We start from the raw sequence: 24,568 nt of genomic DNA, 5'->3' as shown, positions 1-24,568 counted from the left end.
AACTGTGTGTGACTGTTCTCGAGAGTTAAGGCTTCAGGCTTTTATGAAGATTGCGTAATTATTTTTTTGTTGAGCTTGTGCGAAGTCTGTTGACTATCAATGCAAGCTGACGATCGACAACTGCACAGCAAGTGGCAATCATCGCATGAACACTGACAAGCTAAAGCGAGAACAAGGGAGCAATCAGGTGGTGATACGACCGTAAAGAAGCTGCAGACTCTGGAACCCATGGTCACAAACAAGGAAGCCAAAGAAGACGTGGTAATGGAATTCCTAGAGGCTCCGATTTCCGCTAATATTCTGTTAGAGACGGTGGATAACCTAAACATTAGGAGCTTCCTGCAGACTCGCATCACAAATGGCAGCTCCATTCGTTGTTCTGATGCACTTTGTGTTCGAGTTCCCCAGCTGTTTGAAAGACACGTAACCACTCTGAGGAACATGCTGCGAGAATCGGTAAACAAGACCACTGATGACAGATCGAAGCGTGTCGTCAACGTTCTCTTCATCAAGACACCGAGCAGTTTGAACAAAGGTCTTAAGCTAATCCTCGTCGAAGTGCCATTTGTTGACAAAGCAAATGCAGGGACCATCGGACGCATCGTTGCCAAGACGACGACGTACGGCACCGTGTTTGAAGACGTTGCATGCTTTGTAAGCGATAACGCCACATGCACGATGAAAGCCTTTAAAGAACACATTCATACTTTGTGCGAGAGTTCCGTGCATATTACTTGTGTCGCGCATACAGTGAAACTTGTTGGGAGCACCATGCAGAGCTCTTTTGAACTTGTTGACAAGTTTGTAGCGGCCATGAAAAAAAATTTTCAGATTGTCGAGCAGCAAGGGAGCGCTCTCTAAATCACATCTGGAGCTAAGACGCCTGGAGGCAATGTGCAAGGAGCCAAGACGCCTCTTGCCCCAGTGGCACGGTGGAACTCATGGCTACAGGCTGTAGAAGTACATTCAACGTACTTTGAACACTATACTTCTCTTCTGAGAAAAAATCGGGCAATATGGAGATGGAGGAAAGGTTGACTTTCTTCAAGAACTACTTTGTGAGCAATACCCAGATCTAATGTGTATAGCGTGTGCTGCATTAGTGTTTTTTGGGAGAAAAGCTGCAACCCTATTGAAAGCTGTAGAAGGCCAAAAAATATCTAGCCACAAGGCTACAGTGCTCTCTTTACGCTGTGGGAACACTTCAAGGCTGCAACACAAGAAGAGTGTGAAACCTTAATTCTAGATGAAAATGTGCCAGCAATTGAAGCTTCTCACATTTCTAGAGGACTGACAAATTGAATGAAGAAAGTTGCTGAAAAAGCAGAAGCTTACTTGGAAGGATCACACATCTGGAAGTTTTTCAAGTGCATAAGGCATTTAGACCCACTGCAAATTACCTCCATGACACAGAACTGGTAATAGTACAGTGCCATTCCTAGTCTGGCAGCTCACGCAACAAGCCTGGCTGTCGAATGGTAGTTGTACCTCAAGAGTGCAGGCGAGTTGCAAGCCAGTGATAACCCGCTGTCTGGATTTCTTTCCAAAGAAACATGCTCTTGTCCGTACTTAACAATATCAAGTTCCGGTCCAGGATGAAAGAGCTCATACCTGCTTTAGCATATATTGCTCTCTGGTACCTTCCTGTGCCAATCAACTCCACTGATGCTGAAAGATGTTTGAGCCACAGTGGGGACATTGTATCGAAGAAGCAGCATTATCTACGCGAGCTTTGTAGTCCTTCGCCAGAAAAGCCCTAATCATCATCATCATCAGCATTATCTACGCAACAAAAATACAAAACGTAGCTAATTTGACCTACAGGTCAAGGTGCTGTTGTGCTTTGTTAATTTGTAAGTCAAGGCCGCTATTCCACATAGATAATTCCATTTTATGTGAAAAGTAGAAACAAATGAAATCCTTTGTGTATCCCTTGTTCAGTTGCATTGAAACAGAAAAATCCCTGTGGGTGTCATGCCTTTCACCTGCGGACAGCTGCAGATTAAATTCTGGTTCGCTGAGAAACTAATTTTCCACCGCAGAAACCTAGGGGTTTTAGCGCATAATCATTAGAGTTGAGCATGGGCACGTAAATTGGTACCCGCACCCAAACAACAGATGTGCCAGCCGCAGCGTGTGATGCGGGTATACCCGCATTACCTGCGGACACAGTACGGGTACACCCGCATTTTACCCGCAGCATCACTGAATTCTTACTCGCAAACAGCAAACCTGTAAAGCAAATCAGAAAAGAGAACGATATCATCCATAATGACAGTTAGTTTTGAGTGTGTCGTGCAGTCAAGTTCTGTTTTTACAGTCTGTGTGGGAAAACGACTGACACGGTAAGAGCTAGTCGAATCTGACCGCGATATCGTGAGGTGATCAGCTCATGTGCTGCCAGATAAGTTGAAAGAAACGAGGGATTTCCATGAGTGTGTGCTGTTTCGCTTGATGTTCAAAGCCAAACTTGTTAGCTATTTAAGCAAAAGGACCATGGAATATGTGAAAAAGTTTTCGTTTGTAGGTATTTGTCTCAATGAAAACTCGGGACAATGCCAAAATTAAGGAGTAAGTTAGGGTGCAAACGGTTAGTCTAGTGGGTGCAGGGTTACTCGCACTACCTGCGAACGCATTGCAGGTACATTTTACCCGCGAATCGCAAAAATGTGTGAGTGTCTGTGAGTAACCGAGGGTATACCCACAGCCGCCGCTCACCGTGATCATTGATGCATGGAAAAGAGATGACAAAGCTCTACTAGAAGCTGTGTGACTGCCTTACAGTAAATATTACGTAGCTGCCAGTGCCTTTGCATGTCCACAAGTGATACAATGTTGAGGAGCCACATTCCAATTCACGTGGTTTTGTGGAGTGTACGCCCCAATTTGTGGGGCGCACACTCCTCCATCTTCTTGAAGGCGTATCTTTTGTGCTCTAGAATATGTTGAAAACACACAAACAATGACAACAGCCAAATTCTTGCTCACATTTAGAAAACCACCCCAAATTTTATTCTTTAAATTGCTATGGATCTCTGTTTCAAAGATGTGTGGTGTGATCTCGGAGCACACGAAGAAGATGTGTACGCGATCTCATCGTTGCCCACAACACACTGACGAACAGCGCAAGGCTGTCCGGGTTTTCCTGCTTGGCCAGAACAGCAAGTAAGCACTTGTCCTGTTTGATTGTCAGAGAACTGAAGGGAAATGAAGGCTGGTTCTCGAGTTTGTCCACAACAGTTTAGATACAGTTCACTACACCCAGAAGGCAAAAACAACTGCTAAATAAGTTAAAATAAATACTAGTGTTCAAATCTTCATTTCAACTCCCAGGTTACAGTTACCAACATTTTGTGTTTACATACAGTTTATGCTCAGTGTAAAAGCATAACTGCTACTTCTCGTGGAACATCCTTGCAGTAGCATGCCATCTGGAGATCCTGGTGATGAAATGCACATTGATGTCGACACCTTTGACGAGTCAGACACCCACTCACTGCAGATGTGGGAAAACGTTAGCTCAACCAACTCTTCTCCGGCTGATGGCAGCTACCAAGGGAGCAACGGTAAGGAAGGTCTTGCTCCTAAATCTTAAAAGTTGCTACGCTGCAGTGCACAATAACATGAGATTCTCCACAAGTTGTGGTGGCCTGAGCAAAAGGGGATAAGGGCCTTTGCAGGGAAAAACATTGTAGTTTTGCTGAGAAGACATCCATGTAAAGGACAATATTAGGTATTTCAGTAAAGTGATAGTCCCACACTTGATGCAGAAGGCCTACTTCCTTCTACTACATTTGTGCAGTGCACCTCTGCAGCAAGATGACGATGAACAAACTATGTTCTGGTATGCTTTCGCCTCAAATAAATAAGATTGGGCAGATGTGCAATTTTTGAAGGCTGTGCAAAGTACTCATCATCACAGTAGATTTTTACTCTGTTTGCTTTGAGATGCAACAAACGTGACGTATGTGAACAAGTGACATGAATACATCATCAAAAGGAGTTCGCTTTACCACAAAAATCTTTACAAGGCACAATGGGCAATCAAGGTCTGTAGCAAACATACGGCTTGGACAGAGGCATTGCCAGTTGTTGGACGTTCCCTGTGCTTTCCATACGTGTACGTGCAATTGTATCCGAAGCTCTTCACGTGAAGGTGCAACGTACCTAAAGGCTGAGAAGCAAAGGGAAGCTCACGTTACGTCTGACGCAGTTTTTCCTCAGTCGAAGCTGCTGGGGCAGAGCGAACTCGCCCGTCTCTTGCATATTGTATCCTCCTATTAAAGAGTTGAACCTTGGGACTGTGCTCAACAACGTGCATTTGAAGAAGTGCCATGTGCTCATGTCGCCACCAGTCCTGGCATTGTACTGTCCAACGAAAAAACAATACTATCAGCCGATGCTTCAAGTTATGACCTTGGAGCAGTCCTCATGCAGCGACAAGAGGACAAAAGATTGCGGGTCGTTGCCTACGCATCCAAGTCACTCACAGAGGCAGAAGGTGGTTGCTCTCAAATAGAAAAGGAAGCCCTTGCAGTCACATGGCGTGCGAGAAATTCAAAGACTACGTGGTCGGACTGAAGTTTCACATAGAAACAGATCACAAGCCACTTATTCCCCTGTTCACTAGGAAACCAGTAGATGACCTCACACCACGCCTTCGACGCTTACGTCTTAGAACGATGAGCTTCGACTATACAATGCAACATGTTCCAGGCAAAGACCTCGTAGTTGCAGATACACTGTCCAGACAACCACTCCCCGAACAAGGGACGGAGGAAGTTGCAGAATTTGAAGAGGCTCTTATCCGTCACGTACGTGTCCCAGATGTAAGTCATCAGAGACTTTTGCATCCGCAAAATCGGGACACCGTGTGCGGCAAGGAGCGGTTCTACACTTGAAATTGGGTGATATTCTCGTTGCACACATTTGTTGAGATTTGTGTAGTGCACACATATGCGCACATCCCCGTTCTTTTTAGGCACTACTACAATGGGAGAGCACCACTCAGTTGGTTACGCCTATACTATCCACGCCAATAATGCCTTCACTTTCCATCTTCAGGAGCTGATTCTCTACAGCCTTCAACAAAGAAGCCGGTATGCGCCGTGGTGATGTCACTGCAATGGGCTCGATTTCTGATCTCAGTCGGATTTTGCATTCGTAGAGTGTTTGCCCCAAGCCTTGAAACAGCTCTGGGTACTCGTTGACTGGATCCAGGAGCGATCCTGCATAGGTTCCGCTCACTTGGCGCAAGATATCGAGACCCTCGACAAGGTCTAACCCAAGGAGTGGTTCATCCATGCCCTTTGTGACGTAGAGGTTTGCCTCAACACTTTTACCTTGAAATGCAACAGTTGCATGCAGAGTTCCCTTGTCTAGCTGGTCCGAGGATGACCATGTCTGGCTCAACAAGGGTAGACTCTAAAGTTTCGATAGCAGGTTAGTCGGCACGACAGTGACATCAGCACCGGTGTCCAGACGGAAAGTAACTTCTTGATCATTAACAAGGACCGAAACTTTCCATAGCATTTTCTTCTGAGCAGTGGTGATTGCTCCAGCAAAGAACACTTCGTCCTCATTCTGTGTGCCTTGAGGCTGCTGATCAACCTGCTGTAGCCGCTTGGCTTTGCATACTGAGACAGAATGACCTGGTTTGCCACAATTGTTGCTTCGAGCTCTTGCTGCGGGGCATTGTGGCCTCGGATGTTTTCCTGGCTTCCCACACCAGTAGTATGATTGTGTTGCTTTAGAATGTTCCTCCGTTGAATTTGAAACAGCCTTGGCTTGGGTCTTCTTTGTCTGTTGTGGCTTTGCTTGTAGTCTGTCAACATGGACGGTTTGAGCTGGCGCCGCGTTGGTGGAGTGTTTCCGATTCTCTTGCTGCCGCCCGACGGTTTCAGTTTGCTTGGTAAGCAGTATGGCTCGTTCCAAGGTCAGGTCGCTCTCCATTTGCAACTCTGTGGACAGCTTTCCGTCTCGAACTCCGACCACGATTCGATCCCTGAGAAGCTTGTCTTTGAGGTTGCCGTAATCACATGTTTCAACCAACGCATACAGCGCAGTGATGAAGTCCGCTGGCGGCTCTCCCTCACGTTGCGAGCGGCTGTTGAACACAGCCTGCTCATACACCGCGTTCTTCTTTATGATGAAAAACTCTTCGAAGGCCGCGAGGACATCGGCGTACGATTCCTTCTTTCCTGCAGGAGTAGGTAGAGTGGCGAAAATCTCCTCTGCTTTGGGACCCATGAGGTACACGAAGGAGTTCGCTTGCTCGGCTTCTTTCTTGGCATGGAGACCTGAGGCGGTGCGGATGCGTACATATCTTCGGACTACCTGGCCAGACACAAACTTACAAGTGTGTGAAGACTGCTTACCATACTGGCAGTTCAGAAATGAACTTACTTTGCATGAAGGAATTCTGATGAGAGGACAGAGATTCCTCATACCTGCAGCATTGTGTCCTTCAGTGCTTAGCTCTCTCCACGACGGACACGAGGGCATAGTCAAATGCAAAAGGCGAGCCAAAGAGTCTTGCTGGTGGCCAGGCATATCGCATGATATAGTTGACATGGTGGAGAAATGTGTGAGTTGCATGAAGCAAAGACTGCCTCGGAGCCAACCCCTTATTTCAGCTCCTTTCCCTGACCGCCCATGGCAAAGGGTGGCAATGGGTCTTTTTTATGCCAATGGGAAGAACTACTTGTTAGTAATGGACTACTACTCCTGCTACATCGAAATCGCTTTTCTGGAGAACCAGAGGCCGGAGCCAGTCATCCTTAAGTCAAAGTCGATTTTTGCGAGATATGGGATTCCGGAAATGGTGGTCACGGACAACGGGCCACAGTTTCGCTCAGAGTTCACCATTTTTGCCAAGGATTGGGGTTTTGCCCACACCACTTCGAGCCCCAAATATCCACAAAGTAATGGTTGCGCTGAAGCAGCGGTAAAAATCGCGAAAGCGAAGATCTCGAAATCATCTGACCCTTGCAGAGCACTCCTAGCGTATCGAGCAATGCTCCTGGCCAATGGTTTCAGCCCTGCTGAACTGCTGTTCAACAGACGGTTGCGCACACACGTACCTATCGCGGCGTAGCTGCTGCTACCATCTGTGCCCAATGCTGATCAGCTGAGCGCATTTGAAGGCGAAAGAAGAAAACGTCAAGAAATAAATTTCAACAGGCGCCATTCTGTCCGGGAACGTGAGGAGTTCAAATCTCAGCAGAAGGTCCGGGTAACTGACCTTAAACGCCACGGAACGATATTGAGTGTGGCTGACACTCCTCGGTCTTACTGGGTTATCACAGATCAGGGCACCGTTCGCCGAAATGCAAAGCACTTAGTGCTTGACCACCGAGGAAGCAGCATTGACGGTGATCAGCTGTCTGTTTCCAGTTTGCCCTGCGTTCAACCTCCAGGTCCATCCGATGGGACAACTCCACAAAGAGTACCGGAAGCGTCTGGACCTACGTCACGTTATGGAAGACATCTGAAGCCACCAACCCGTTACGGGTGCGACCAGAGTTAAGGAGGGAGATGTTGGATGTTCCCTGCGCTCTCCGTACGTGTACGTGCAATTGTATCCGAAGCTCTCCACGTGAGGGTGCAACGTACCTAAAGGCTGAGGAGCAAAGGGAAGCTCGCGTTACGTCTGACGCAGTTTTTCCTCAGTCGAAGCTGCTGGGGCAGAACAAACTCATATACCACAGGCGACTCGCCCGTTTCTTGCATATTGTATCCTCCTATTAAGGTAAGAGTTTAACCTAACACCGGTCATCCTGCTCTGCCTTTGTTCTGTCTTCAAGCCAGACTTTTGGCATACAGCATCTGAGCTCATGGACTGGAAGAGTTCTTTAGCCCAAACGAAAACCACAGGCATTCCAAACACCAAGGATTATGTCAGCTGACTAAAAAGAATATCCATAACAACCTCCGAACAGCACCACCCCACCATAGTTTGTTGGCAAAGTTACGCATCCACCAAAACCTGCATGCACACTCTTGTGCACATCGACAGCATGTAGCCTGCATCCTCCACTGCGTATCACTAACCACTGATCCTCCACACAAGGGCTCCTACCTGGTCGTCAACCACATGCATGAAATGTGATAGCATTTCCAAGCGAACCCTCAGAGTTTTCCTGAGGTGAGGTATGTCGCAGCACAAGCACTGCACCCATTGGCTGCTGCTTGGAGATCACGTGTTCAAGCGCAGCTATAAAACCGCCATGAGAGAGGGCACGCCTTCAGCATGCTTACTTAGGGTATACTTAGTAACTCTCTTGTACATTCAGCGGTTGCCTAGCCAATCAAATTTCAGATTCCTTCATCATGCAAGAGTTGCGGACTCCCTCATCTGGCAATGCTGACACCTCTCATGGCATACCCTTTCCTTTCACTCACCATTCCTTAGAACAGTAATAACAAAAGATGCCTGTCCCCAAAGGTGAAAGGTTGGTGCATCCCCAGGACACTACAAAATTGGACTGGAGCAGGAGACACTAACGAAATGAATATCATTCTGCTAGATGAAACTAGCAATTTCAGCAATTGCATGGTGATACATATTGTGAAATGAAAAGTGCTAAAACCAGATGAAGACGCACACAAATAGCACACTTCGTCTAGTTTTAGCGCTTTTAATTTCACGATGCCCAGTGTTCAATCAGTGGAATTATGTGCTGAGTGCATGGAGCGAACGAAGGGACTATTCACCGATATGCTGCTGTAGTCGACGTGGATAGGAAATTCATTGATTCATTGAAAACCTCAGCTAAATGGGGAACACACTACTCTGCAAAGTTGGAAAACTAAATGGGCAATTGCAACTTTGTTCAGTACAGCCTTGGTGCTCATGCCTGAACAGGTGTTGAGGCTGTAGGAACAGTGTTGTAGCTTCCTCGCAGGTGAGGCATAGTTGTGGTCTTCCAAACTTTTATGCTTGTCCTGTTTCCTGCATCTTGTGACTTTTTCTTTTTTTCCCTCCTGTGAAAATTACATCATTGGGGTATCACAGTACTTCATTGCTGCTGATGCAATTTGTTTGTCGTCTTGACATCGTCTGCAGTGACACAAAAACCCTTCCATTTGTTGGGATAAAAGGCATTCAGAGGTGTGCTTAAAGATTGCTCTGGAAGATAGTAGTTGGCGAAAAGGAATCGGAAATACACTGTGAGAGGCACAGGGCAATGCTTGTACTGATGTGCATATGAATCTAGCATACGTATGATAGATCCAGGAACATATTGATGCAGAAAAGTCCTTCGTCAAAGAGCCACATGCTTGTGTCATTAAAACATTGCTGCTGACTGCATACATCAAACTTACCATACCACTTCCACCTCTAGGCTCAACAAGCAAAAAGAAAGAAAAGAGGCTTCCAACTTTAAGTGGTAATCATGGAGGTGCAGTGAAGAAGTCCAAGACAAAATCCAGCAGCTCCATTCCAAGCATCAGCTCTGAGCACAGCACTAGCGATGTGCTGTGACTCGTCCTTGGAATCTTCCAATTGGAACACCTCAGTGCCAAATGGGCCAAAGTTCCTCACTCTGCAGTCACAATGCTTCTGGAACTACCAACAGTACTGCACAGTGGCAATCGAGCACTTCCTTGGTGGATGGAGCAAGTCACCCTTTCTGCGCTGCAAGGCTGTGACACCTCCACAGTGCACATCCCCACACTAACTCACAGGACCTGACAATGTGTGGTCCAGTCGCTGTTTAGTTGTTCTGTGTCCCTGTACATGTGTCTGTTTTAGTGTGTCTCCTGTACCGTATGTCACATAATTCCAGTGATACTCCAGAGCACTGTGGTCAAAACCACAGCAGCTGTTGTTTTCCTTTTTGTTTTGTTTTTTTACTGTGTCTATTGGGGACCCCACGGGTGGTGAAGTCTCAGGTTTCCTTGCTGGGGGAGGCGAATCATGTTCGTTTCATTGTCAGCCTGTGATATTTCGTGAGTGTAGAACTAAATAACCTTCCAGCTTTATAGGAGAAACGATTAAGGCCACTGATGTTGTGTCCCATGCTAGGGTGAAATTGTTTGAATCTCTGTGTTGTCTAGCACGATAAGCAGGCAAAGTGGTGCGTTTGCTCCTTGGGTGGTGGTCGGTCACCAAAGAACTCTGACTATCTCGTTCCAGAGCAGATGCCACAAAATGCAAGGAACAGCCAGCCAGAACAGGCGTACAGGCTATTCTAAACATAGAGCCGTAACATTAAAAATGTTTTTTTTTTCCAGAACTCACTGCTGTATAAATGGCATCTTCTAGTGATGCACAAGGGCACACAGACTGTGACCTGTGATAGTATTTGCTCATAGCCCTTACCTATCACCAGGTGTAATGATAAACTGAAGGATGTCCATCATAGGAAGTTGAAAAAATATGTTTTAATTCCTGTGAACTGTGATAGGTAAGCAAGGGCATCTCTGTACTGTGTTGTGGGTAATGGCAACTAGCAGAGCTTCTGTGTGGGAAAGTCCCAAATTGGTTGAAATGTCTATTCTAGGAATAGACACACGGCAGGAAGTACTGTAAAGTTCCGCTGTCATGGCAGAAAAGAAAGTGAGATAGCTTCTGGTGAGTTATTTCTGAAAAATAAAGAACATTGCATAAGCTGTCCTTCTGCTTCATCAATGTTACATTTCAGTCATTTGCACAAGATTATGCATTCAGCATCAGTATGCCAAATGCACCAAGTACAGAAGCAAGCTGTCTTGTGTCTGACATCAAGTTAAATGCCTTTTCCAAATTCGAGGCAAAATTATGCACTACTTTTGCATTTGTGTTGTCGGGCGATGTAGCCTTTGGTCATGATGCCAGACCACACTTACAATGAGCACAGGTCAAAAATGCAGTTTGTTTGATTTACAAGTTTAGTTCTGCAGATCGCTAATTCAAAAGGTAAGTGTGAGAACACCCTGCATAACCCGATCCACAGTAAAGTAAATTTAGACTGTAGATATCGGGTACATGTTTCACCTGAAAAAGCAAGACCCTATATAGGGTATCCCAAAAAAACGTGTCATTGAATTATATTTTTTTAAAAACTACGCCACCTAGAAATATGCGGTCAACGGCATTTGTTCTTACTAGGTTTATGCCACCTCCTGATGTGAATGTTATGTATCACAAGCTTAATTATGTAAATATTTGTGAACTGAACTCTGACATTCGTCAAGTAAAGTTCAGTTTTTTACCCCACCAATATGAAGAGCGTGCCGAATTCAATCAAATTCATGATAATTGACAATGATATCCACGAGCTATCCCATCGGGGAAAAAAAGCCGAATATCATGCTTTTGGGAGCACCAGACCATAGCATGCGACGACTTTTTGAGCACAATCGCTCTCAGTCCGACGAAAGGAGGCTCCAAGCCCAGCCCACAAAGTGACAGTGGAAAAAGCGATAGTTTCTGAAATTGGGAGAGGGAAAGCATGATCCCAACAAAAGTCAGATGCGATAAGCCACCATGCCTGTGTTCTTTCTTTCTATGATGCCGGTGTAGGCTGGGTTTCGAACCTTCACATTGATGGGGTAAAAAAGTGACCTTTACTTTGCAAATTTCTGATTTTCGTTCGAAAAAATTTACGTAATTAGACTTATGTTACACGACATTCACATCAGGAGGTAAGAACAAATACCATTGAACGCATGATTCTAGGTGGTGTACTTTTTTAATTAAAATTCAATGACACGTTTTCTGGGACGCCCTGTATGATACAGTATGCATGTAATGTATTTAACGATATGTGTTTTCTTCTAAGGGCAACAGGTGTGTTCCAACAGGAAGCACCACCTGCTGCTAGTCAGGGACTTTGCTGAACCTTTGACAGCAATGTTGGGTTGAAAATCAGTTCCTGCATTATGGATACCCAGGTTGCGTTATGCAGGTGTTATACCCTATTACACCAGATATTTACCCCCCCCCCCCCCCCCCCCCCATTCAAATAAGCAAAAACTGGTTTAACCCGATATTCCCCCAAAACTGCTGGGCCAAGGGGATCCGATGTCATTACAACTAACTCAGGACTTCGGAAACTGTTGTAAATGCATAAATATGCTCATACAAACTGTCAAAACAGAGACCCTGCTGAATGAACCAGGTTGATTGGGACTGAATCAGATTTAAATATTTTGTTTATTCGGCATAGTACACATGACACATCAGCAGACACAGAATATCAATATTCAGTCGATTCAGTTCAACCTGATCACACCCGCATTATTGCAGCAAAATATAACCAGATATAACCGCCTAGGACGCGAGGAGACAGAGATACATTGAAAAATAAAAAAAGTGGCATGAAGGATAGCGAGAACAGGAGAAAGGATGTGCAGGAAGGGATACGCTAAAGTCAATTTAGCCTATGTGTCTATATGATCTGTGTCTATTATTCTAGCTCTATTATCTGTGTCTATATGGAGATGCAAGCATGCCCAGTAACAAAGGTCAAATACTGAGCATACCAACCTCTGCTTTGTCCCAAGTTACTTAGCCGTCACTAAACGCTATCAAGTAGCCGTGACAGGCAAGTGGTGATTAAAGGTGGTCACATCATGTATGGGAGTGCTGCCTAGGCAGCAGCCCATCAGGGGTCTGGAAAGAGTGCACGGAGGACTGAAAAGAAGTCTCTCCGGAGCGTCACAAGCTTGCTAAAATTGTATGTGCTGTGGAAACAGCTTGTGCCTCTACTCAGGATAAGCTTGGCAATACTATTACATAAAAGCAGCACTGTTGGAGAATGTAAAGAACACCTACGCATTTTTCACGTAAAGTATGTAACATGCACGTGGATGTTACATATACTGATAAGCTCTCCACACAAATATAAATGGCAATGAGATCGATAAAGGAAAGACATTACTTAAAGACTTCTGCATGTCAAAGAGAAGATCAAGGCGTAACCACAGAGCTGTCTAGTGTTGATGCAAGGGTCAGTGTAATTCGCTATGCCATTGGGACTATACTGCACCAATAAGGACAATTTGACTTTTTTTTTTTCTTTTTGAGAAATTGTGGGGACTTGCTTGTGTGTGTTCCTAAGTCGGTAGAAAATCGATGTCCGCTGAGGAATACTCAGATATGCTGTCCCCGTCGACCCTAAATCATATCGCTTGCCTACACTGTAAATGCCAATACTTGCCAATAAGCAAACACATACTGTATAGCCACTGAGCTGATAACAAAGATGTGACAATGTGACAGGCTTGCCTAGTTGATTGCTGCACATTAGGAGGCACATAAGCTGTATGGAGAGGGGCTTCAGCAGGGTGTGCTGAGACACCAAGCCACTCCAGTGGTTGGGCGATAGCATTCCCAAATCATTAAGTGTCCCTTCTCCCACTACACGCTTCAACAATAAAGCTCTCCCCACACACAAAAAAAGGGGGTGAGGGTCTGAGCTAGTACGAGTGAGTATGTAAGAATATCCCCTCAACAACTGGAGAGCTGCATGAGTCATAGGTAGAGCGTGAAGTTTTCGGGAAATATTTTTTTCTAAATTCGGGGGGTAAAAATCGGGTAAATAAACATGTGCACTAAATTCGTGTGAATTCGGGTGAAAAAACTTCCAGTATGCTAAATTTGGGGTGAAATCGGGCTCAGTTACTCATGGTTTGGTACAAATGGTGATGTAACTGAATTTTTCTGCCAAACAAGTAAATTAATGCATTCCTACAGACATCCCAGTGAGGGCAATTTGCGAGGTAAAAATCAAGTTTCACCCTAAAGAGGCAACCTTCAATTCAGGGTGCAAATTCGGGGAAGAATCGGGTAAAACCCTAAAACTTCAGGCTCTGGTCATAGGCTCACCATCACCACTGAACGTTGACAGCATCTACTCGAGAGATGAAGTAATCCCATACTGAATTTGTGCCTGTGTATGCCTTCCGTGCAAAGCCAGGAGTTGAAGACTTCAAAGCCAACAGGGCCTAATTATGTTTCCTGTGGTACCCCCATGCAACACGTATAGAACTGTAATCTCAAACAGCCAGACACAGCGTGTGAAGGTTGTGGCCCTCTGTGAAAATCCACGTCAGCGGCATCCGGGGCTAGTCAGTCGTCTAGGTCCCAGTTGTGCTCCCCGTGACACACACATCCAAAATGTAGAAATACAATGCATGCAGTGGGTGTCCTCTGGCCTTCTACTACATAGCTACTACATGTTTTCCCGCTCATTTTAATCCATTGGTCACTCAATTTAATCCAAGCGCTACCCAATTTAATCCAGTGGTCAACCAAATTAATCCAAGCACTATGCAATTTAATCCAAGCAACACATGTAAATGTATTCCATATGTATTTTGTCAAGGCAATTGTCATAACTGAGACTTTCATGATTACATCAATGTATCATAGATTTATGACTGCTGATGCAACAACCCCTGGTTTTTGCAGTGTCATGGTACATTGGCATAATCATGAAAGTCTCAGTCATGACAATTTCCATGACAAAATACATATGGAATACATTTACATGTGTTGCAGGGATTAAATTGGATAGCGTTTGGATTACACTGGGTTGTGCATGGATTAATTTGTTTGACCACTGGATTAAATTGTGTAGCGCTTGGATTAAATTGAGTGACCATTAGATTAAAATAAGTGGGAAAACCTAAAGTATTAACAAACCAGGACTCGTGGTAATGTGGTAAAGCACATCCCGCGCAAACGACAGATAGGAATGAGTCACCTCCTCATAGAATTTGCTTGACGCAAGTGCAGGACGACCAGGATGGTTTTTCTCGAAAGCAGCAGTTTTCATTACACATTTTTGATATTGCTCACACAAATAGCATATTATTTTCATGTTACTTCTACTCTTCGTTTTTTCCTCTCACAATTTATGTTGTATGTGCATTGCAGCCATAACTCTTTGCTGGTCCAGTATATGCTTACTCGTTCTTTCTTTATGCACTACTACATGTGTCAGCACTTATTTAATGCTCTGTTATTAAGCATACCTAATAAATCTTCTATGGCAAAATTTGAAAGATAAATATGGGACAGTTTCACAAGTTTGTGTGCGTTATGCTGCAAACACAAGTCTTACAATCACAAAAAATATGCCAATCCGATACTCACTACATGTGACTTGACTGGGATTTAGGTTTTGTCCATTCAGTAGTGTGGTGAATCTCCTTAGATCTACCCTTGCCTCAAAGCTGTCAACGTTTGCAGTTCCAGTGTCACCTGTCAAGTGCAAGCACATGAGACTGTGACACTGAAGGTGCCTACAAATTCTGTTATGCACAACCAACAACTAATGCATTTATAACAAAGCTTACCAACTGAGGGAACCTGAAGATCTTTAAAGTGTGTTGTAACAGTTACTAAGTCACCTTCAGCAGACAAGGTCATTTCACCATGACGAGAGACGGACATGACCTGAAAGTAGGTTGCAGCATAAGAGAACCTACAAGCAGTAGTCATACACAAATTTTTATTACCGCACAAGTACTGAGATTTTTCATCTTGTCCACAATGTGCTTGAGGACTCTTAGAGAAGGTAAGATTACCTCAATCTGGAACACATGGAGAAAGATAATGCACTTCAATCTGGAATACATGAGAGAAGGTAAAACCATTCCAGTCCAATATACAAATGCTTTGGACTTTCTAAGGAAACATGCAAATTAAGAGGCAGAACAATGGCATAACATATGATTTTCTTTTAACCCGAATTTCTGTGGTATTTACATGATACACAAGATACCAATGTTTGATGTGTTCAAGGGTGTGCAAATAGCAAGAATAAGTTTGTGAGCTGAACATGTGAATATGGAACTTGTTTTGAGGTGGTTTTAGGAACAGCCATTTTGCCACATCTGTATGTCTGTATAATGTTTCTATAGTAGCAGATATTCTATAAAATCTGTTAAACAAATGAGGTCTAATGTTTGACGATGTTCAGACATGCAATGTTGGGTGACAGCAATGACTGTTCCATTCCGTCATCCAAGACCACCTAATCTGGTTTGAGCAGGTCTAGGCCCAGTTGGCTGCACATCACACCAACAGCATGATTTCTTTACTGACTGCTGGCTCTTTATTTCTGCTGAGTGACCATTTTTACGACATGATCAAAGACAATCAAGCACATAAGTCAACAACAGTGTAGGCTACAACAGTTGCTGACCGTGAAGAATGTTGAGGTCTATGAATCCTTTTAAGACAGATGAGATAGCTGCTTGGCACAAATAGACGACGCACTTCAATTCTATGACTGCTCTTCTTACAGGCACAGCCAACCAAAGTTCCCATATGGACACCTAGGTGGATGTGCTTTCTCCGATCTGCCTGCGAAGGATGTTTGCCTTCCCAGAGTGTGTTCCGGGCCCCATGCCAACCTCTTTGAAAGCAGTGCATCCACGAGCAGTAGCAGCTTTTTGTTCTGTCCATCGTTTTTTTTTTTATTATTATTATTATTGAAGTGGTGCTACCAGAGGTGAGCAACCTATTCTTAGCAAGTAGTGCTGGTAGACAGCATTTCGGACATTGTAGACACAAGACCATGATGTCCAGTGCCACAGCCAGCCAACATAGCCCGCTTGCCAGGGTGACAATTTCACTGGACTGGCACATATCACTTCCACCATTTCAGCAGGATGATCTTGTATTACAATTTGAATTGCTAACTTAACAGTTTGTTAACCCAATGGAGACATGATGAAATATTCGGACAGAGAGTCCTGAAAGCATGCACAACAGAATGCTACCTCGGAGGTGCAAGGATGCATGCAGGCTGCTGTAGTATGGTACAATAATGTACAATAACGTAGCTGCATGCTCGATCACCTTAGAAGCTTAAAGTAGATGATATGCTTCACTTTCATGCAAGTGAGGAAACTGATGACAGCCACCTACTTTTGTACTACTCGCTAATTCCCTAGGAGGCACGGTAATTTACTAAAACAGAAACTTGGAGTAGTTGCCAGTATCCCAGTATGCCAGGTCCCCGTATCAGAGTTGTGTTGTCATGTTTCTCTTTGTACTGTGTTCTGGCACTGGTTGTTAATTGGATTGGAGGCACAGTATCCACATGTGTAACAGCAGAGTCCCCCAAAGCCTTGACCAATTACACTTTAGGCACTATTATCATTACTTCAGCAGGCATGCTGTTGAAAAAATAAAGTTGCAAACTTGGAGCACAATTTAAAAATAATTTTGGGTACTTTGCACCAAATGCCACACATACAGCAAAAATAATCTATGTTTATTCACAATTTTGAGTATCTGCATATCCCTAATAGATTAGACTGTTAGCGGCTGCAGACACGAGCAACAAGAGGGCTAGCTCTCTTGGAAGGAAACACTGATGCCTGTTGGTAAAGCTCTCAAAGGCACGAAGGACAATGCAAAGCATGCATTGCCTGTTCTTGTAAAATTGTGTTTGGTGGTGCTCAACCACCATGCTTCACACTATAGAAGGATAATTTGAGTTCTGTACTACAGCTTTTTTCGTCGTTATTAATCCTTTTGTCATACATTTTAATCCTTATGCCATGTCATTTAATCCTTTTGCCATCCGAATTAATCCTCCCTTCATTATTTTTAATCCTCATTTTACATAATTTAATCCATTTCTCATGCAATTTAATCCACGTGACTATGTGTGGGCTACGTGACTTTTTTTGTATTTTGGGAAAATTCCCATGTCCCATTTTACCCCTGGTTTTCATTAAAAACGTGGGTTTCTGCACTGTAATGGGATACTGTGGGACTGTTATCCAGATCCAGATAGACAGTCCCATAGTATCTCACTACAATGCAGGAACCTATGTTTTTAATAAAAGCATGAGTAATATCCGCAGACATGGAAATAGTCCCACAATATCGCAATCCAGATTTGCAGTCCCACAGTATCGCATTACAGTACAGAAACCCACGTTTTTAATGAAAACCATGGGTAAAACTCGTAGACATGGGAATAGTCCCACAATACCGTAATCCAGATTCACAGTCTCACAGTATCCCATTATGGTGCAGAAACCCACATGCAATACCCGTACACATGGGAATTGTCCCAAAATAAAAAAAAGTCATGTAGCCCACACATAGTCACTTGGATTAAATTGCATGAGAAATGGATTAAATTATGCAAAATGAGGATTAAAAATAATGAAAGGAGGATTAATTTGGATGGCAAATGGATTAAATGTCATGGTATAAGGATTAAAATGTACGACAAGAGGATTAATAACGGCGGAAAAAGCGGTAGTTGCCAGAATAGCAGAAGAGACTCGAGAAAATTCACTCTGTGTAACAAGCCTTCAAATTCCCTGACTTTTCCAGGTTTCCACTGACTACGTATTTCAAGCAAATTCCCAGACCAAGACAAAAGGGAACTTGGTGCCTGCTGCTACGGTTTGAGACAGATCCCTCATAAAACAGAAAGATCATTTATTGAGTATTAATTAGGACGCCCTACTTTTCTGCCTCTGAGCTTGTTGTATTGGCACATTGCTGTAATCAGAGCAACGTTGCTGCGGCATGACCACTCAACCACTGATGGGCACTCGCGATTCGCTGTGCATCGCCACAGCGCCTGTCTGTGATTTTCCCTGACTTCAGCTGCTTTCTAGCAAATTCCCTAACAATCCCCTGACTTTTCCAGTCGCATCAAAATTCCCTAACAGTTCCCGGTTTTCCAGGTTGCTAGCCACCCTGTGTAAAAGTAAGCATCTCTCTATGGAAAAAGCATGCACATGTCAATCCTCATCGGACTGACATGAAAAAAATAACTTTAAGGACATGGTGGCTGAACCTACCTGTGCCCCCTGTGAAGAGTTCTTGAAATTACACAAATCATATTCACAGCCATAATGAGAAATGCAAGACCATAGACAGGAATGTTTCATACAAACGCGACCTTGTACCTTCTTGCCCCTATTTCCTGCCGCCAGTCTTGCATGATATTCTACACTCCCATGCCACCATCTCGCTTCCTTTTTAACCATTCTCTTTCAGTACCTTCATGCGATGCATGTTTGTTAATTGTGCAGTTTCTGCCAAGGAGAATGTAGAAGAGTGACAAATCTTTGCTTCAGAACACTTACGCTGAAATCCCCAACCGACGGCTCCACGTAGTTTGCCCACATTCTACGTGGGATAACTCTTACTGGCACGTCATGCATGACTGTGCGGGCATTAGCAGTCAGGGGTGCCTGCAACGACAGTATACATGACTGACAAAGCATAACAAGACAAAGAAGTATCGCCATGCGCAAAACAATACTAGGGTGACAGTCATCCTCTTGGTAGATGAGAGGATGGTGGTTGACGAAATGTCAGCAAGTGCAGTGGGAGCACTCGAATCCAACCACATCAGTTTCTGGTATTTGTGATTCCAATTTTCTGTGTGCCTTCTTTTTTTCTTCTTCCTCTTTTTTTTCTATTGAAACTTGGACTGCAGGCGAACATCGATGCTTGAGACTGCAGCAGTTGTCGAAAAGACGGAGAGCACTTGCAGCAACACTTGTTGACTTTTCACCAACTGCTATCCTTTCACCAATCCTCTGGGAATTATGGTGCTATGGTAGCTGTGTTGGTCTGAATTCTGCTGTACAAGACTCGGCAATAAATGGCGTACACTATTTGCCTGTACAAAGCAATAGCCTCTAGCAAGCCAGTATGCCTTTATAGCTGGTATCCATCGAATCACAGTGGATCACCAGTGAGCACCAAGGAAATCAAGCAAGAATATCTAGTGTTACATCTCCCCTATGAACATTGTGATAGCTGGATACTCATGGCAAAGCCTTATGACATTTTCTATGGACAGTACAGGATTGCAATAAAATAGAGCCAGCATGTGCTCATATAAACTAGCGCAGTCATACTAAACTAGTATGGGTATGGTAACGGGTATGGTAACGGTATGGGGACAACGGAAGTGGGGACCAGTGGGGAGATGGCACGAACAGCATGAGCTCGTCGGTCCCACTCCGGACCGGTGTGGTCCTTTGTGCTACCCACGTGGATTTGTCTTGGCTTGCGCTGAGCGTGGTTCACTGGAGAGCAGCTAGGATACGACACGTATGTGAAAAGGTCAATTTCAAAGGCTTTCTGAAGGCATGCAGTCCTTTTACTAACTGGATTTTAAAAAGAAAGAAGCAGTCTTTGTTTCCTCCCGAGTGTTGTCACGTTTGCTTTGCATTCTGTCGGCTTTCTTGTCTGTTGAACTATAGATTAGGCCCCTTGTGTGAGCTGCAAGATATGCTGAAGATCAAACTAACATACTAGCTCTCCAAGGCACGAAGCAAAAAACAGAATTGGATCAGCTGGAACAGAATTACTTTGCACCAGTGAAGTTGTTGCCCCATTGCTCTTTGAAGCACAGAAATCAAAATCCTCTTCCATGCATTCCATATCCACATACCCTGCTTCTGGTATAGCAATATCGGTTCCATGCGTCATTTCTACTTGCTCTGTGGATTTTGAAAGTAGAGCTTCTTACTTCCCAGTATAAGATAGTGTTTCAGTGGTTTGCCTGCGGATTCAGCTGATGATCAGCGTTGCTCAGTTCATACAGTAACGACAGCTCTGAGTCATTCAACATGTGTACCATATCGAAGAAGAAAAAGCCGTGAGATGCCTACCAGTTCAATTTCGAAAGTGAGACAAGGCGTCTGCTTCTTTGTTAGCTTCATCTTGACAGCCTTTGCCTGGTCCGTCGACTTTAAAACACTTGCCAAGTTATTGATAACGACCTCAAGGTAGATCTCATTGAACTCTTCAGAAACCCCCACCATATTAAACTCTTGAAAGATTGATTCCTGTAAAAGAACAGCCGACAACATCATGTCAGATGCTGCAAAATTACAAACTGGAATTTGGTGCACATGTACCTGAGGAACTTCAGCCCACACGCCTCCTCCTCCTCCAACTACGTCATCGTTGACTATGAAAAAGACTCCATCCAATGTGAAGCGAATGGCAACAACCTTGGCCAATTTGGCAATGGTTGTCACTACCTCTGCAAATCACCATGAGAAACCTCACTAAATCATGATCCAGAAGCATAATCTACATCACACTATTGTAAACGTGCGAACTCACGCACTTTGGCCCGAAGAAAAAAACGAAAGCACGGTGCCAATCCGCCGCGTGATTCAGAAGAGGCCCCCAACACCTAACTGTTTATGTAAGCCAATACCATGTACGTCCTCGAAAAAGGAGAAGCAATCCACAAATAAAGATGCTCCCAAGCAGTCCTGCATTTTTGATCTAGACAAGCGAGAGATAATTGTCTACACTATTCAATATTCAATGATACGTCCATCTACACTTCTGAGGATCCGTATGTTGCATGCACTGATCATCTGATGACGAGCTGATGAGACATGAGAGAGAGAGAGAGAGGGGGGGGGGGGGTTACCATTCTTGTGATTCAACCTTATCAGACCCAATCATCAATGTCATATTGCATGTGTGCTATTTACTGCTGAAAATAGCTGCGTACAGCTGTTTGAGATATTCGTATCCACCTCTGCTTGTCTGGAACCATAGCCCAGGATTCCATGGTTCGAAACCATGCTCTGCCGATCCACTGATGGAGACAGCATGTGTGAGAGGAATGCTCCACTTATAATATTATGGTGGAAGCCTGTGGCTCGAGCCTAATAATAACGCAGCTTCGTTTGAAGACAGGCATGCTTTGTGTGCTCAGCTGGTGGTGAGACAGCTATGTACAAGGAAGTCGTCAATGTATACGAAGCACCTTTCGTCAAGACGCTGCATTAATTCGTCAGATGTGACTCAATGTGGTTTTTACAGCTCAGTGGCGTTACCGCTTGCGACAGGTTGACTCTCCAAGATGCTGTCACTGCGGGGATCTGGAAGATCTAGAGCATATCCTTCTCCATTGCCCACACAACCAACTGTTAGAACCAGACTTTCAGTGTCTCTAGATCAGCTCTAGCTAGGACACTGTAGGACTTCGATCCTTGCTGTGAGGCAACTCATTATCAACTTCACCACATTACCACCAGCAACGGGGGTAGAGTGTCGCCCTGAGTACTGAAGTTACAGTATGAAGGGGGCTGTGAAATGTTTGTGTCACGCGGTGGGGTGCTATTGGCATTTCCTAGAACTGAAGTGGCCCAGAAGATACTGCAATGACAAATTGATTGAATACAGTAACATATATTTGAGTATGAAGAAAAAAAGGGACGCAAGTGTTCTGCCTTGTGCCTTGTTACGACTCGCCATTTTCGCCTTCCTCCCACAACTCGGGAAGCCCTCTTCCTCACAGCCCAAGAGCCCATTCATGAGGGACTAGGGGAGATAACGAGGTCAGCTTTCCTGGAACCACTGCCGACTCCGACCTGATTCCCAGGGACGTCGCCTATTTAAGCGAACACTGTGACCCACTAAAGAGGGAACTCTTGTATACTTCTGTAAATACACTTTCTGTTTCGTTGAGCTCCTTGCCTCTGCCTACGTTCCTGCCCCAGGATGTTGGGATCGGCCTCGCTACCATCCGGCGGTTCGCAACAGCCTCCCTTTTCCCTCAAACTCGAGGAAACATTACCCTATTCACATTTACCTCAGCCTGCTTGCATTCTACTTTTACAGCAGACTGTTGATATAGTGAACCTGCATATAGTGAACATAAGCATGTAGTGAAGAAAACCTGCAGTCCCAATTAAATGGCTATCAATGCCCACGCATTTTTTCCCCTCTATAGTGACGATACTTATAATGAAGAAACTGATGCAGTGAAGATAAATATTTGGCACAAGGCTGCGAAGAAAAGTTTTCAAATTCTTTCAAAAAAGTTTATCAAAGAAAAAGCATTTTCTATTCATGTCAACTGGTTCCATTTAGAAAACATTCTGTATGTTATGTGTGGTAGAAACTTTTAAGCACTGATATAGTGAAGCTTTTGAGTGGTCTGACCAACTTCACTATAAAGGTGTTCTACTGCATGTTCAAAATTTATTGACATCTTCAATGATAACTGCAACGTAACATTATGCCTTCATAAGACTTGTCTTGACGGAGGAGATCTTTAAATGTTAGTATAAAATCATGTCTTACATGTCACGTGTTACATGTCTTACAGATGAGTCATTGCTGCGCCCCAATATGGTTTACTGTCTGGCGACCTCCCAAAAGGTTACCAATCTCCAGTCCCAAAACTGTGCTGCAAGCAAAGTTTGTAACGGATGATGGCCTCCACAGGACAACTCCAGTAATGGCACATTCAATGTTTGTAAGCACAACACTATGCGCTCTTATATGGACCTTTAAACTTTGAGTCCCCCTGAAAGTGGCATGCTACTTTGGTGGCAGAATAGGTGCATAACACCATGCATGACTCCAGCATGTACACACACACATTTGCTCATACAATTCACCTTTTTACACCTGTTCTGTTATTACACCTCCTTATTGTTGCATCCCGCAGAAGAGTGAAAGTTCTCTAACTAAGTTTCATCATTTGGGATTAAATGTTGCCCCAAGGAAGATGTAACCTCCTGTCGAACGAAAAGGGATGAGAGGTCCCCACAACGTTTTTGGCTAAAAGAACATTGAGATCCCGACAGATATACATGCACAAGTTTTCATAAGAAAATAATGCTCATACACTGACTTGACACAACAACAAGGAAACCAAAACTTAATAACAAACATTTTTTCTCTCATACAGGAAACATCATCACTGCAGACGAAAAGCAGAACGAGGGAAAAGCCAGACAGGTTACTTAAGTAGGTCCGAGTACAATTAGGGAAGTGGGCCACGGTTTCTGTTGCAGACAGTCTCATTAGAAGAGATGAGGCTGTCTGCAACAAAAACCGTGGCCCACTTCCTTAACTGTACTCGCACCTACGTAAGTAACCTGTCTGGCTTTTCCCTCATTCTGCCCTTCGTCTGCACTGATAATGCCTGGCGTATGGGTGACAAAACGTTCGTTATTAAAATTTGTTTCTTTGTTGTTGTGTCAAGTCAGTGTTAGCGTTATTTTCTTACAATAAGTCACGATTTTTGGAACATTTTTGCCTTTACAAGTTTTCATGTGCACTTCTTTGCCTTTTGGTAGCATATCTTTCCATTCCAATCACTAAAACACGAATTTCGTTCTGGATTTCAGTTTCGCTTTTGTACTAGGCTTGGTTTCCCCTTGCAATATATCCTAACGTAACTGCATTCCCGTGCTTGAAAGTGTTCACACGTAAAACGCATCTGTCTTGACCTTGTATGGATTGCCTTTGCAACACTTGCGCGTGGACGTACAATGAACCGTAAAGATTCATGAACGCAAAATCAAGAGCATAAGCCAAATAAAGGTGAGAACGTGCACGGTGATTGCTTACTGACGAACTGCTGAATGCAGGCAACGTCTACAATTCGAGCGCGAAACTTCATTTTGCTAAAAGTCAGGAAGCGCTACATAACTGTAATTCAAAGAATTGAAACATTCAACAATTCAAAACCACGGTGGCATTCAAAATGTGACGGCGTAGTCCAAAACTTTGTTCACATGTTCAAGTTCAAAAACACAACCACAATTTTACGTTTACGGTGATAGTTATGGCAATGGCGTTGGCGATTTGGCA

At 44.1% G+C, this 24,568-nt stretch overlaps 2 protein-coding genes across 3 annotated transcripts in view; one reads left to right on the top strand and one right to left on the bottom strand.

Annotated features, from left to right (window-relative positions):
* LOC135385767 (ataxin-7-like protein 3) overlaps positions 1 to 10,621 on the top strand; it is a 16,360-nt gene extending 5,739 nt beyond the window's left edge. Inside the window, exons 9-11 of one of the 2 annotated variants that reach the window (XM_064615276.1) lie at positions 3,047 to 3,165; positions 3,424 to 3,566; positions 9,348 to 10,621. In XM_064615276.1, the coding sequence (XP_064471346.1) occupies positions 3,047 to 3,165; positions 3,424 to 3,566; positions 9,348 to 9,487 (402 nt within the window). In that variant the 3' untranslated portion in view covers positions 9,488 to 10,621. Of the gene's footprint in view, positions 1 to 3,046; positions 3,166 to 3,420; positions 3,567 to 9,347 lie in introns of both variants that reach the window. The other variant, XM_064615275.1, reaches the window with a different exon arrangement.
* LOC135385768 (checkpoint protein HUS1-like) lies at positions 10,370 to 24,568 on the bottom strand. The gene is made up of 8 exons (XM_064615277.1): positions 24,326 to 24,568; positions 20,854 to 20,981; positions 20,605 to 20,781; positions 19,063 to 19,170; positions 15,454 to 15,528; positions 15,292 to 15,391; positions 15,089 to 15,196; positions 10,370 to 10,590 (listed from the first exon to the last, which is right to left on the bottom strand). The coding sequence occupies exons 1-8, from the start codon at positions 24,375 to 24,377 to the stop codon at positions 10,505 to 10,507; spliced, it is 834 nt and encodes a 277-aa protein (XP_064471347.1). The 5' UTR covers positions 24,378 to 24,568; the 3' UTR covers positions 10,370 to 10,504.

Source organism: Ornithodoros turicata, chromosome 2, assembly GCF_037126465.1.
Source record: "Ornithodoros turicata isolate Travis chromosome 2, ASM3712646v1, whole genome shotgun sequence".
Classification (NCBI taxonomy): domain Eukaryota; kingdom Metazoa; phylum Arthropoda; class Arachnida; order Ixodida; family Argasidae; genus Ornithodoros; species Ornithodoros turicata.
This window is presented reverse-complemented; position numbering and strand designations above follow the sequence as displayed.